Here is a 13,545-nt window from a genome sequence, read left to right on the forward strand (position 1 = left end):
CAAGTAATGGATGCTCTAAGTTAGGGAAAATCGAAGCTGATGACCTTTTTAAAGACAAAGATTAGTTGAAGACACAATTAAAGGAAAAAGGTTGCAGAAAGCATCGCTTGAAGCCTAGGTCCACTCGGTCCTCCTGAGTAGTAGCTCTATCTTGCTGTGCTTTGCCAAGGTGAAGACAATGTTTGCCAGGGGATGTCGTTGGGGGCAGAGCCTGTCAAACCCTCCCTCGGGCAGTTAGGCACGTCTAGTTATGGCAATTTAAGTTATTGAAAAAATTGTGATATGGAGTGGAGAGTTAGTCGCTGGTGAGTGTGTCTATATTGTAAAGAATTGCTAATTATATAGTAATTATCCAAATTATTACCACTACAATCAGTTTTATGGCTTCACTTTGTGCTCCAGTAAAGATATTATCACATGATGACAATATAAGGCTGCTGCAGCTGTACCTCAATTTTTTGGGTTAGAATTATGGTATGGACTCTTTAAAGTAGGCCAAATTAAAGATGATTCTCTTGTAGAGGACTAAAAGTTATAGTCATTTGTACAGATAATCTGCAGACACAAATGGTAATGCCATAAGTAAAAGATAAAGACCGCGGAGAGCACTGCCCACTACCTAAGTCCACTCTGTTTCATTTCTATATTGCCTTGCCTGCGAGGTTAAGACAATGTGTCCCGGGGGTGTTGGTAGGCAGAGCCCTCCTTCAACCCTCCCCGCATCAACATAGATTAAATAAGTTTTGTGTTGTGGAGTTAGGGACATCTCAGGTGAGTGCAGTACTGTAAAAAAATTACCTTGTTTTCAATTTAATTTCTTGTGCTCTATAAGATGGTGGTGTCCACTTCCGCTATCTCTCTGCATCGATGTCAGTAACTTGTACGAATCATAATAGCACGTATTGAAAAATGTAGGTCTGCATAAACTATTATGAAGATGGTAATTTTTAATTTTCAATCAGCCATCCAACCTTGCAATTATTATTCCTTGTTTCAGATATTCACATTATAAATGCATGAATTATATTACAGTAATTTTATATTATTACTTGTCCCAACATCTACAATTTTTTGTTCTCTAAAAGATCATTAGTTTCCCCTACCTTTGTGCATCCATCCTGTAAAGATTAACAACCAGTGATTCTTTACAGTATGGACACCCTCACTAGAGAGTAAATCCCCAACTCCATGTGACAAACATTATTCAACAATTTAAATTGCTGTGAAGGGGCAAGGGAATGGTTGATTTACCATTTAAAACTATGATGGTTTAACATTTATATGATTATTGATGAGGCCAAATGTTTTGCATGCACCTGCAAAACTTGATCTATTCCAGTTAGCTAAGCCAGAAAGTAAGTATATAAATATAAGTCAGTTAAATGAACAAAAAAGCTTAAATTCTAATTAATTCTTTTTTGATGCCCAGAGGCTAGGCACTGCTTATAAAGTTCTTTAAATTTTTTATTGCATTTCCTAATTTTTTTCCATTAGCTGCATTTTGTTGAAATGCAGTGACTGCTCATGTATTGTCTGCACTTTCCTCCTTGGGTACCATGGCCTACTAATGATATCAAGTATTGGTAGGCCACCATCCAGAGGGAATTGTTCCATAAGATACAGTGTTCCCCCTTCCTGATGAAGATTAAGAATGATTACTAATTATATAGATGGTGATTTTTTTTTTTTTTTTTACTTTGTTTATTTCAATGCATTGGTAGCATGGAGCAGTTTAGTAAGAATAACCCAAGTCTCATTACTCTTATTAGATTCTCAAGGGAAGTTGCTCAGTGATTGTATAATGTTCTTGGATGTAACATAATGGTATATTATATATGATAACAGAACCTGTATGCAATAATTTTGTGTTACTTGCTTTCCTTTTGTTACTTCAGAAAATAATCCTTCTTGCTGATGTTTGATTGAACTGTGGTGGGACTAGATATTTATCTGTTTTCTGAAATAATGTTTATTTTACAGAATTCAGAGTAGTTCAGGACCAGGATGGAGTCCCTTTCAGCACAGTTTGATGACCTGATGCGCCAGATGCAGGTTCTGGCAGATCCAGCTGAGTACAGTATGTATATTGTCAGTCATGATAATTATTTTTTTGAGTAATGTTTATTTATATTTCATGAACCCCCAGGATAGAAGTTTGTAATTAGTATAATAGCAGAATCATGTGAAAGGTGCAGATCTTCAGTATGTTTAAGACCACATCCCCTATAATATCTCTCCACCTTTTTTTTTTTTTCAGAATTCCTCGAATTTTTAGACCATGAAGAGAAAAATCGAGTTCAGCTTAGAGAACTTGAAGCAGAAGTGAGCCGTCTTAATGAGCAAGCAACAAGATACCAAAAGGAAATTAAGAGCCTGGAGATGAAATTAAAAAATGCAAAGCACATGCTTGATGTGGAAAAGGCTAAGAGGATTACAACAGAAAAAGAGAAAAATGATTTGGTATGTATTTACTTGTGTATGATAAATCAAATGAGATCACACAAATGAACCAATTTTCTTGCTGCAGAATATTTCTACATTCTGGTTACCACTTGTAAAATTGAAATTAAAGTGTGATGTGCACTGACCAGCATCCTCTGCTAGAGATTTGAGATTAAGGGGACCGTCTATTTTTTTTTTTTTTTTTTTCTTGATTTTGATGAAACACACCCTTTTATTTAGACCCCTTCCCATTGCCTTTGGTTGATTTACTCGAAATCAGCCAAACAGTTTTTGAATTATTGTCAAAAAAATCTGATAATGCAGTGAGGGGGGCAAACTCTCCAGTCTTCAAAAACAATAAGACATTCAATTTTATTTGATTTTTGGACAGAACTACCTTATAGCTACAACTTAATCATTGTAGATTTTTTTATTTTTTCATATTTTTTTGGTGAATTTTTGAAGTAGGGGTCTTCATGGGGGAAAAAAAAAAAAAAAAAAAAAAACGTAAATTTTTTCTTACACTTCTCCCTTTTACAAGAAGCACAGGCAAAAATTGAAAAATCCACAACAAATAAGTTGTAGATATTTTATTTTTTCTACAAAATGAGCCATAATACGTTAATTTTGGACAAAAACTGCACCTGTGAGGAATAAGAAGCACATGAAAATATTGCAAATCCTTATTGCAGCATGTAATAGATCTACTATTCAGCTACAAAATGAGCCATCCTAATAATCGCAATCTTTTTCCTTTTCATTATTTATATATTTTACATGACAAATCATGTATGAAATACTTGTATATGATATAATTATCTATTATTTACCTGTTATTGTTGGTCTAATGGGGTTTTACACCGTATGATATTGGTCGAAAAAATAACCATTCTCCAGTTGGACAGGTATCATACGTGTCCTTTTCTCAGCGCAACCAGGTGTCGCAGTATTATGACGCACATTTCTTTGCATCTGTGGCCCCCCCAATCCCTTGCCCGTTGTTGTCGTGGGGGGGCTTAGATCCCGCCTTGGATCTCAGCCCTTGCCTCAACTAATTTTGTACGGTCTTTTTCTACTTCTTCTTTCTCTCTCTTATCTTCCCCAACCCTTCCCCTATCAAACTCCTAAGATGTAAGAGCCGTGTTGAAAGGATGAAAGGCTGACCTCGTGCCAATCATGAACGGCCTCAGGGAGCCATGGGCACAGTATTCCTTGATAAATCATTTAGTCCTTACCCCTTACAGGGACTCTGAGGGGTGGACCGTTTACTTTCCCCAAATAAAACCAGGCTTTCCATGGCCAGTAATGAAGATTTTGTACCCTTATTAGGGGCATTGAGGCTTGCTCCTTTATCAAACAGCCTCTCTGAATCTGAATCCTCTAGTTTACCGACCCTTGACTCCCCTTTGACCATGGCTCAGAACACTACTATTACACCTCCCTCCTCTATACATACTACCAACCTACCCATCCTGAATCATCTACCCAGATACTAACTCAACCCTTAGAAGATATCCCATCCTCACTCTAAGCATCATCCAGCCCACTTCATGAACAATCATCTTCACATTATACCCAAACCTCCCTTATCACAACTCTTCAACCATATCGCCCACACCTCCATAATAAAACCTCACCTCACACCACTCCCTCCTCCTCCCGCCCTCGCCCCTCTACAATTCCCACTTCCTCAAGCTTTTTGAATAATCTGTTTAAACCAGCCAAATGGGACCAATACTTTATAGTTCCCCCAACAGCCCCTCACTCAGATAACACCCTACTCTTTCAACAATGCCTCCAAAAACAAGTTGGCAAAGTTTTCTTCTGTAGTCGTCCTGATCGATCACGGTTAATCACAGTTATGTCTGAGACTCAAGCTAAAGTACTATCTACCCTGGTTGACCTCACTGGCAAACCTATACCCGTTCTACCTCACCCTTCCCTTAATATATGTACTGGAACTATTTCCCTCTCCTCAGTTGATTGCCCTGTCTATGAAAAGGACTGGACAGACTGTGAAAATGACCTGCTTGGTTGCCTCACTGAATATGATGCTGAATCAGTACAGTGCTACTCTATTCCCCCCAGAGGCAATCGTAAGTCCAGCATCAATATTGCCAAGATTACCTTTTGTAGACACGACCTTCCCCATAAGGTCTATATAAGAGGGGTTTCTTGTCATGTAAGACCATGTCAACCCCCACCCCGCCAATGCCAGAAATGCTGGCCACCCTGCAAAGCTCTGTCGGTCTACAACCCGCTGCCCACTATGTGCACAACCTGGTCATGAGCGTACAAACTGCCCTGCACAATCACATACATGTGCAAATTGTGGCGGACCTCATAATGTATTCCATAGAGGTTGCACAGCCTACAAATTTGAGAGTGAAGTAGCAAATCTCAGGTTCAAACTAGGACTCACTCTACGAGAAGCCAGACAAGAAGCATGACGAAGAGGTTTTTCAATCACATCATACTCCAGTACCTTACATCAATCCACTCCCATCCATACTACCCAAGTGGTCTATACATCTACAGCACCACTTTCCCCTGCTCCTCAACTTCCCATCTCCAATTCTCATATCCCCCAATCAAATCCTTTTCCATCCTAAATCCAGATACTCCAATATCCACAACTCCCATGTCTCTTCCTACTTCACACCTTGCCAGTCGCATCAGACAACCCAAACATCCCACCCCATCCTCTCCTACCAGATCCCATCCCACACCTACACCCTCAAATTCTCAGATACCGATCTCCTCTTCACCTCGCCATAAAAGATCCCCCCCCCCCCCTTGAGGACATAAGAAAGTTCCTCCTTCTCAACCCTCCATCAATTTCTCTATCCAGATTCCCGCTGCATTCACAGTGACTGCCGAAATCCATCCTCCCCCTCCTGACATCCCCCCTACCCCTCTTCCTCCCACACCTTTCCAACACACGCTATCCACTCTACCACCCGTACCTAAACCAAAAACCCTTTCTTCCCTACTATCCCTACCACTCCCTCCTGGATACACGCGCGAATCCCTTCTAGCACAATGTCCTTTCCCCAGATCCCACCTTTACTGATGAACCTCCAGATTCTATACCTTCACCTTTTCCCCCTGACCCCCCTTCCCATGATGATTCGATTGATACTACTCTATCACCTCCATCCCCTGATCCCATACCTCAACCTCCAGATACCCCTCCTCTTACCTCTCAGACACACATTGCCACCCATAATAGTTGTAGAATGATCCACAATGGCTCTACTGCAGTGGAACATTAGAGGCTTTCGCTCACACAGACCTGATCTCCGCCATCTTCTCTCTTACAATCCATCTATCGTCTGCCTCCAAGAAACCTTCCTCACACATCCTCCAGTACCAATTCCCAACTACCATTTTGTGTCACTCCCTCATTCTATATTTGCTTCTTCCATACTTGTTCATCATAAAAAACACCATATATCATACCTCCTTTACAAACCACTATACCTTTCACAGTTATCTGGATTTTCCTCCGCCGCTGGATCACAATCGTTTCAGTCTACTTCTCTCCTTCCCTCCCTATTGACTTCCTAGAATTTGAGACCTTACTTTCCCAACTCCAACCACCTTTCCTAATAGCTGGAGACTGTCATCATACTCTTTGGGGTGACTCTATTATCAATACAAGGGGTCGCTCCTTAAAACAATTTCTAGCTAAAACTGACCTTATCCTCCTAAACTTCAACAGACCCACTCATTTTGACCTATGCACTCAATCTTTTTCATGCCTAGATCTCTCTTTGCTTTCCTATCCTTCATATAGACCTCCACTGGTCTGTCCTAAACAATTTTCACTCTAGTGATCACTTCCCAATTCTTCTTTCTTCAACATCCTATATCCTGCTCACAAATCCCCCTCGCTGGTGTTTTGACAGAGCAGACTGGAATACCTTTACCTCTCTATCTACTCTTGAACTTCCTCCATCATCATTCTCTACCACCTCAGAAATGCTCCAATACTTAACAACTAATGTCCTAAATACAGCCTATATAATCATCCCTCGAACATCCTGACCTTACACCTCAAAATGTGTTCCATGGTGGAACCTTGAATGTACAAAAGCACTTTGTCTGAAGCGCGCAACTTGGAATAGCTACCGAAACAAGAGAGGCACCCCAGTGAACTAACAGCCTTTATATCCTTTAAAAAAGCATCAGCCCATCTTCTCTGTACAATCTGTAACTCCATGACAAACAGCTGGCAAAACTATGTATCCTCCATAACATCCTCCAAACCAATCTCTGCAGTCTGGCCGTGGATCCATAAGTTATCCGGAAAACGTCCTCCTCATCCTGCCCCTGTCCTCCATATTCATAATAACCTCATCTCTGACCCTCTTCAAGTAGCTACTGAACTTGGTGCCTTTTTTAGCCAAGTCAGTAGTAGCTCTCATCTTTCTTCTCATTTCTCTTCCTTAAAATCAGACAAAGAGCGCACTCCTTTCTCCTTCTCCCTATCATCTAAAGAACTTTATAATGCACCCTTTTCTTCTTCTGAGATCTATAATGCACTTCAGTCATGCCGCAACACCCATGAAGGACCAGACTGTATACATAACCGTATGCTAAGACACCTTTCTCCTACTTCCTTATCCTTTCTTCTTTCAGTATTCAATAACATGGACGACTGGAAACTTTCCTACCCACTGGAGAGAAGCCATAGTATTACCTTTCCTGAAACCTAACAAAACAGGTACTCTTCCCCAAGACTACTGCCCCATAGCCCTAACAAGCTGACTATGTAAAGTAATGGAATGAATGATAGATTTCAGATTGATATGGTACTTAGAATACCACCAAATCATATCACCAAACCAATTCGGATTTCGTTGAGACAAAAGCACAGCTAACCCATTAGCCTATGCAGAAACACTAATCACCAGCATTTGCACGCCTTCAGTCAGTATTAGCTATCTTTTTTGATCTCGAAAAAGCATATGATACTACTTGGTGGCACCATATACTACAACAGCTATGTTTCCACGGAATACGTGGAAACATGGGTGTTTTTATAAAATCCTTCCTCTGACCGCACCTTCAGTGTCAGATTTCCTCTTCCACTTCCCCCTCCTTAGCTCAGTTTGAAGGTGTCCCACAAGGCTGTGTACTGAGCACCACACTGTTCCTCATAGCTGTAAACGGATTAATATCCACTTTACCACCAAAAATCCGTTCATCACTGTATGTAGATGATCTTGCCATCTTCGCCTCCGACCGTCCCATAAAAGTTCTCCATCAACTTGTCCAGTCATCAACCATGGCTACCAACCATGGCTTTCGTTTCTCTACCTCTAAAACCTTCTCCATCCTTTTCTCTCGTTCACGTATAGGCTCCCAACCTCCATTCCTCCTTTATGATACCCCCATCCAATCCCGATCTTCCGGCAAGTTACTTGGAGTTATTTTTGACTCCAAGTTATCTTAGTGGGATCATATCCTTTCTATTAAAGAAAAAGCTCGCCATCGCCTCCGACTACTACAAACCCTCTCCCACCTACCCTGGGGATCAGACTGCAAAACACTCCATCTCTATATTATCTAATCCTCTCTACCCTTGACTATAGTTGCCATATATATTCTTCTGCCTCTGCCTCTCTTCTCTCTCTCCTCGATCCTATCCACCATTGTGGTCTCCGCTTAGCCCTAGGAGCTTTCCGATCCTCTCCAGTTGAGAGCCTATACATTGAATCAGGACTACCATCCCTCTCTAGACGCTACGCTCTTCTGTCCCTAAGAAACTATGCTCGCTTCCACCAATTTTCACTCTCCAAACTAAATGTCCCTCAACCTCTTCTTCGCATCTTATCTTCCTCTCCATGACTACCTGTCCCTTTCCCTGTTCGTATACACGCTCTTCTCTCCCATTCATCCTTTCCTCATCTCCGAATTCTTCCTCTTTCTACCCAAACTTTCCCTCCCTGGCTAGTACCAGTCTCTTGTAATTGCTCCTCTATTTTCCCTGATCTACCAAAGTCAAACATTCTACCTTCTGTCCTTCTCACACATTTCCTTGCTCATATCTCTAGTCACTCCTCTAGCACTCATCTATACTGACGGGTCTAAATCCAACTCAGGTGCTGGTTTTGCTGTAGTCTTTCCCTCTCAGACATATAGCTTTCCTCTTCCACCTGAATCAAGCGTCCTTACAACAAACTATATGCTATCCTCTTTGCTCTACAACGCATATCTTCCATCTCTTCCTCATCCTTCACCATCTTCACTGACTCATGTAACTCAATATCATTCATACAATCCATACACCCTACCAACCCTATAGCCCATAAAATACACGACCAGCTATTCTATCTGTCTACACTACAGAAAACAGTGAATTTTTGCTGGATACCCAGCCATGTCGGGAATCCCAGCAACGAAAAAGCAGATAACTTAGCATGATCTGCTGCCCTGCCCACAAGTCACCAACCCCGTTTTTCACACATCCCAGCCACCGACTACTACCCTCACTTCAAAACTTTTCTTTCCAACTGATGGTAATCCTTCTGGTCAGGTCTGTGCACCAACAAACTCAAAACCATAAAACCCTCAATCTCCCCTTGGTCAGCTCCATACCATCAAAACACGTTGGGAAACTGCCCTTGCCCGCCTACGAATAGGTCACACCAGAATCACTCATTCATACCTCATGTCACATCCCTCTAACCTACCTCTATGCCCTACATGCAACGTCCTTCTCTTTGTCCCACATATCCTAATATCCTGCCTTGCTTTACCGAAGCCCGTATCCTTACTTTTCCTCACATATCCTATCATCCCCGACCCTCCAACCTGTCAGACATCCTTACAGAATCCCCCACCTTTTTTATTGATAATTTATTCTCCTTCCTCAGATGTATAAATATCCTTCATTTGATCTAATCACCCATCGTCCTTAGCCCCTCCTCTTCTCATCAATACCTATCCTACTCCCATCTACCATCTCCTCCTACTCCTATAAGTACTATTCTATCATACAATAAATGACCATCGAAACTTAACATTTTAATTGTAATAAAGAATTTAAAAACCCTCCCAACACAATACAATACCATAGTGCTATATGACTTTTGATGTGTAGCTCATTTATTTTCTTGTCATTATTACTTACTTTGCATCAGCGGATCACTGTTGTTTAATTCTACAGGGCCATGTGGCCAATTTTCACACTCAAAGTCCCGTGAAAAGACAAAATCTAATTACAGGGCAATGTAAAAGTATGTATATAAGGTATATAAGCACATATACAGTGAACCCTCTTTTTTCGTGGGGGTTACGTTCCAAAAAGAACCTGTGATAGGCGAAATCTGTGAAGTAGTAACCTTTATTTTTTTACAATTATTATACAATGAAATACTCTACAATACATTGAAACCAAAGAACAAAACCTTTTTACAGGTCCAAGCATTTGTTTAACAAATAAAAGTACTGTATAAACGTTTTTTACAAATAACTACTGTACTGTAAAATTACAATTTTAATCATTAATACGAACTGAAGGCTTCATGGGTTTTAAAGAAAATTTGCAAACCAAGTTGTTTTACGTACATGTACATATTGAACTGTAACGTTATTGACACAGGTAGAGAAGAAGCTGAGAGACTGGTTAGCCAATCAGAATGCAGAACACAATGCACAATGCAGATCTGTGAAGCAGCAAGAACGTGAAAGGTGAACTGCGTTATAGCGAGTGTTTTCGTGTACCCCATGACCTTTTGTTTATTTATATTGTTACCTCCATTTGTTTGTTTGTTTGTTGATTGTTTTTGTTGTTTTTTTTGTTTGTGTTTTCTAATATTTCTAAAGTTATAAACACATTTTAAAGAGATTTTAACCAAAGGTGTGTTTTAACCTAACTTAGACGCTTATTGCACTTGGGTGGTGATGTGGACCATGGTTTGGATCCAGGATTTTGTTTAACTTTAAAAGTTATGAACAGATTTGAATAAAATTTTTACCTGAGGTTTGTCTTAGCCTAATTAATATTTCATAAAGTTTTGGTGGTGATCCGGATACTTTAGCATTCCTATCCCCCATTTGGGGGGGTGAGATTTGCATTTTAGATCAAACTATGTTTATTTATTTGTATGAAAAATTTCTTCATTATCGTTTTTTGGACACATGCCAGATTTTTTAAGACATTGGTGAGAATAATTTTAGTTATAGAAAATGCTCTTGAGTCTCAATAGAAAGAAAGGATGCTAACTGGCTGAAAACTTGTGGACACTACCTGTGCTCCTGGTCTGATTAGATGTTATTTGATAGTAAAGAGATAATGAACTAGGCAATGATGTAAAATTTATCTTGTATCTCCTAGGCAGGGCAGATTGGTTTGGTCATGGAGTTGTTGGGAAGAGGTCAGGTCAATGAGACAAGGGAAAGGCTGCAACAGTTGCAACACTCCTTTACCTTTACTGGAACAGCAACAAATCAACGGCGAAGTATGAGAGACTTGTCACCAGGACCTCTTTCTACTATTACAGAAGATAATGATACAATGGGTAGGTATTGCATAGATTGGATTGTTTGAGGCATATATTGAAAGTTATTAGGTTCTTTCTTATATTGAAGTGAAATTCTTTTTGCAAATGTACTTATATAATGCTATCTTTTCTTTCTTGTCTGAGCTATATCCATACTGCTGTTTTTTTTTTTGTTTTTTTTTTTGTGACTCATTTTTTTCTCTAGGTTCCATCCTTAGTGTATCAGACATTGATATTACTGAGGATGATTTAGAAGAAACACGTCTGAGATCAGGACGATCATTCAAACGCAGATCCTCACCAGAACGCCAGGATTCTTCTAAGGGAAAGAGGCGCTCAGGCAGGAGAAGTGAGGTAAACAATATTTATTTTATGAGTTAATTGATTTGGACTTTTCTTCTTCTTCATCTCCTTACATTTATTGATTGATTTATTCATTTTATTTTAAATGTATACATATCTGACATCACTCTAAAAATATAAAGTATATGTATGCTTATGTAGATGTACAAACATTAGTATATGAACATACATGCATATAGATATGGACATAGATAATTATAGGTACATTTTTAAGTTGCTTATGATTTTGATTTCTTGCTTTTTGTTTCACTTCATATAGTGTTTCGGTGTGTCATTGTTTAACATTTCATTAAAGGAGATCCAGAGCCATGAGGTGAAGACTCAAGTTACATATTATACTCAAGGTGATGAGATTAAGAAAATCCATACAGAAATGAAAGTCAAGCCATCAGCACCTCCACTTTCCACAGGTAAGATTTATTTCTAAACTCTTAGTTTTATTTTGCTGGTTAGTCAGGATTGCTTAATACATTTTTTGTGTTACACATTCTGCTACCACCAATAAAGAAATAAGTGTGTGTGTGTGGGTGAATATTGTATATTCCTTTCTGTTCCTTTGGCATATGAAAACAGTCATATTCATGTCAAACATAACAAGCAAAGGTTGATGTAAGCAGTGCATTGATATATCAAACTGTGAATGGGTGTTCTGTGCTTGATATCACAACTTTATACAGAATGCACAATGAAGAAAATAAGGCATTATTTTGTTACATAGGCCTATCTATACTGAACATATTATATGATAATGTGTATGTATTCTAGTGTGCTTTAGAACAGATTTACTTAATATATTCCTTATTAGTAATCTACAACCATATTTTTCTATCCTATCAAAAGTTATCACAACATAACAGTAAATCACGATACCTATATTAAATATCAATATTAAATTTCTTGGAATATTTATGTTTGAAATTTTGTCAGGAAAATGTCAGGAAGGTTACATTGCTCTGCTGCTTTACTAAGACTGTCTGTATTAAGCTAGCAGTGCAATTTGGTTTTCTACAATAGTGAAAATTATTAAAAAAAATAATTTAACAGAGACAATTATATGACATTCAGCTTTTGTTTGCTGTTGAAATGCAGTTTACATTTAGAAGACTTGAAATTTTAGATTATGAACTTTCTCTCCAATCAGTCTTACCTTGTTACACAGTTTTCACAAAGTCATATCATGAACCTGGGAGAAAGGTAGGAGATGGAGAATGGTTTTAACATTATTAGGGTTCAACCTAAAATTGTCTTGAATAGCAGTCCATTGAGACTCAATTTTTAGGTGTATTTGTTTACAGCAGTCATTGTACCTGATAATTATTGCCATGGCACCATGTGCATGCGCTTACATATAAATTCATATCTTTAAACATGTGTTAATTTGGCAATGCAGGAAGTTGTGAAGGCAATTTCATTGGGCATCATACATCACTAGGGAAAGCTAACTCAGAGAAGGTCAAGACAGTGAGGTTTTTATGATGACAGTCAGGAGGAGGAATGAGTTGGGCTAGTGAAGAGGGGAACCTACAGAGAAGTACAATGCAGTATTTTCCAGACTCCCCTCTCCCCTCTTGTTAAGTTAGTGTTTGCTGTGTGTAGAGTTTATGTAGATGATAACAGTAGTTGTATGTGGTCTCCTCTTTATAGTGATGATAGTGATTTATGGTTTCCTTGTCATACAATCAAATTGTAAGGATATTTTATTCTTAGACCTTATTTTTTTGTAGATATCCCTAGATTCTGACCGTTCTCTGTATGCACAGGAATATATGTAGATAAGTATGATTGGGTAAATTGGGTTTCAGTAAAAGGATGGAAACTTTTAACCATTTTTTTTTTAATGTGCAGGAATGAGAAATAAAACATAACAATAAAACAAATCAATGTCACTTCTCATGGATACTTCCCTTGTACTGTACTGTTATGTCACTTTCACTCTCACTTATTTTCCTATATACTCTTCTATTTTTCTAAGACTTCTTCACAGCAATACCAAGTGGTTCATATAGAGTTCCTGTTCTGCAAAATTGCAGGATTGTAGCTTTTATCTCTTTGGGCATGTATACACCACCTTTAGGGAAGGACATCACATTTTTAATAATTATTCAACAATTAATTGCATACACAATAAAATGATTACTTCTTACAGCAATTTGATAATGTGCTACCTTCTATGCGCACTTTTCACTCGCATACATACATGCATACACCATACCTTAACAATCACACA

General features: G+C 38.8%; 1 protein-coding gene across 4 annotated transcripts in view; it reads left to right on the forward strand.

Moving 5' to 3' along the window:
• LOC113807182 (rac GTPase-activating protein 1) overlaps nt 1–11,728 on the forward strand; it is a gene marked incomplete at its 3' end in the record, with an annotated part of 12,605 nt that extends 877 nt beyond the window's left edge. For all 4 annotated transcript variants that reach the window (XM_027358397.2, XM_027358396.2, XM_070127991.1 and 1 more), the window contains 5 exon segments: nt 1,981–2,077; nt 2,258–2,460; nt 10,790–10,973; nt 11,161–11,309; nt 11,614–11,728. In XM_027358397.2, coding sequence (XP_027214198.2) covers nt 2,005–2,077; nt 2,258–2,460; nt 10,790–10,973; nt 11,161–11,309; nt 11,614–11,728 — 724 coding nt within the window.
• Between the last annotated feature and the right edge of the window lie 1,817 nt (nt 11,729–13,545).

This window comes from Penaeus vannamei, chromosome 12, assembly GCF_042767895.1.
Source record: "Penaeus vannamei isolate JL-2024 chromosome 12, ASM4276789v1, whole genome shotgun sequence".
In the NCBI taxonomy this organism is placed as follows: Eukaryota; Metazoa; Arthropoda; class Malacostraca; order Decapoda; family Penaeidae; genus Penaeus; species Penaeus vannamei.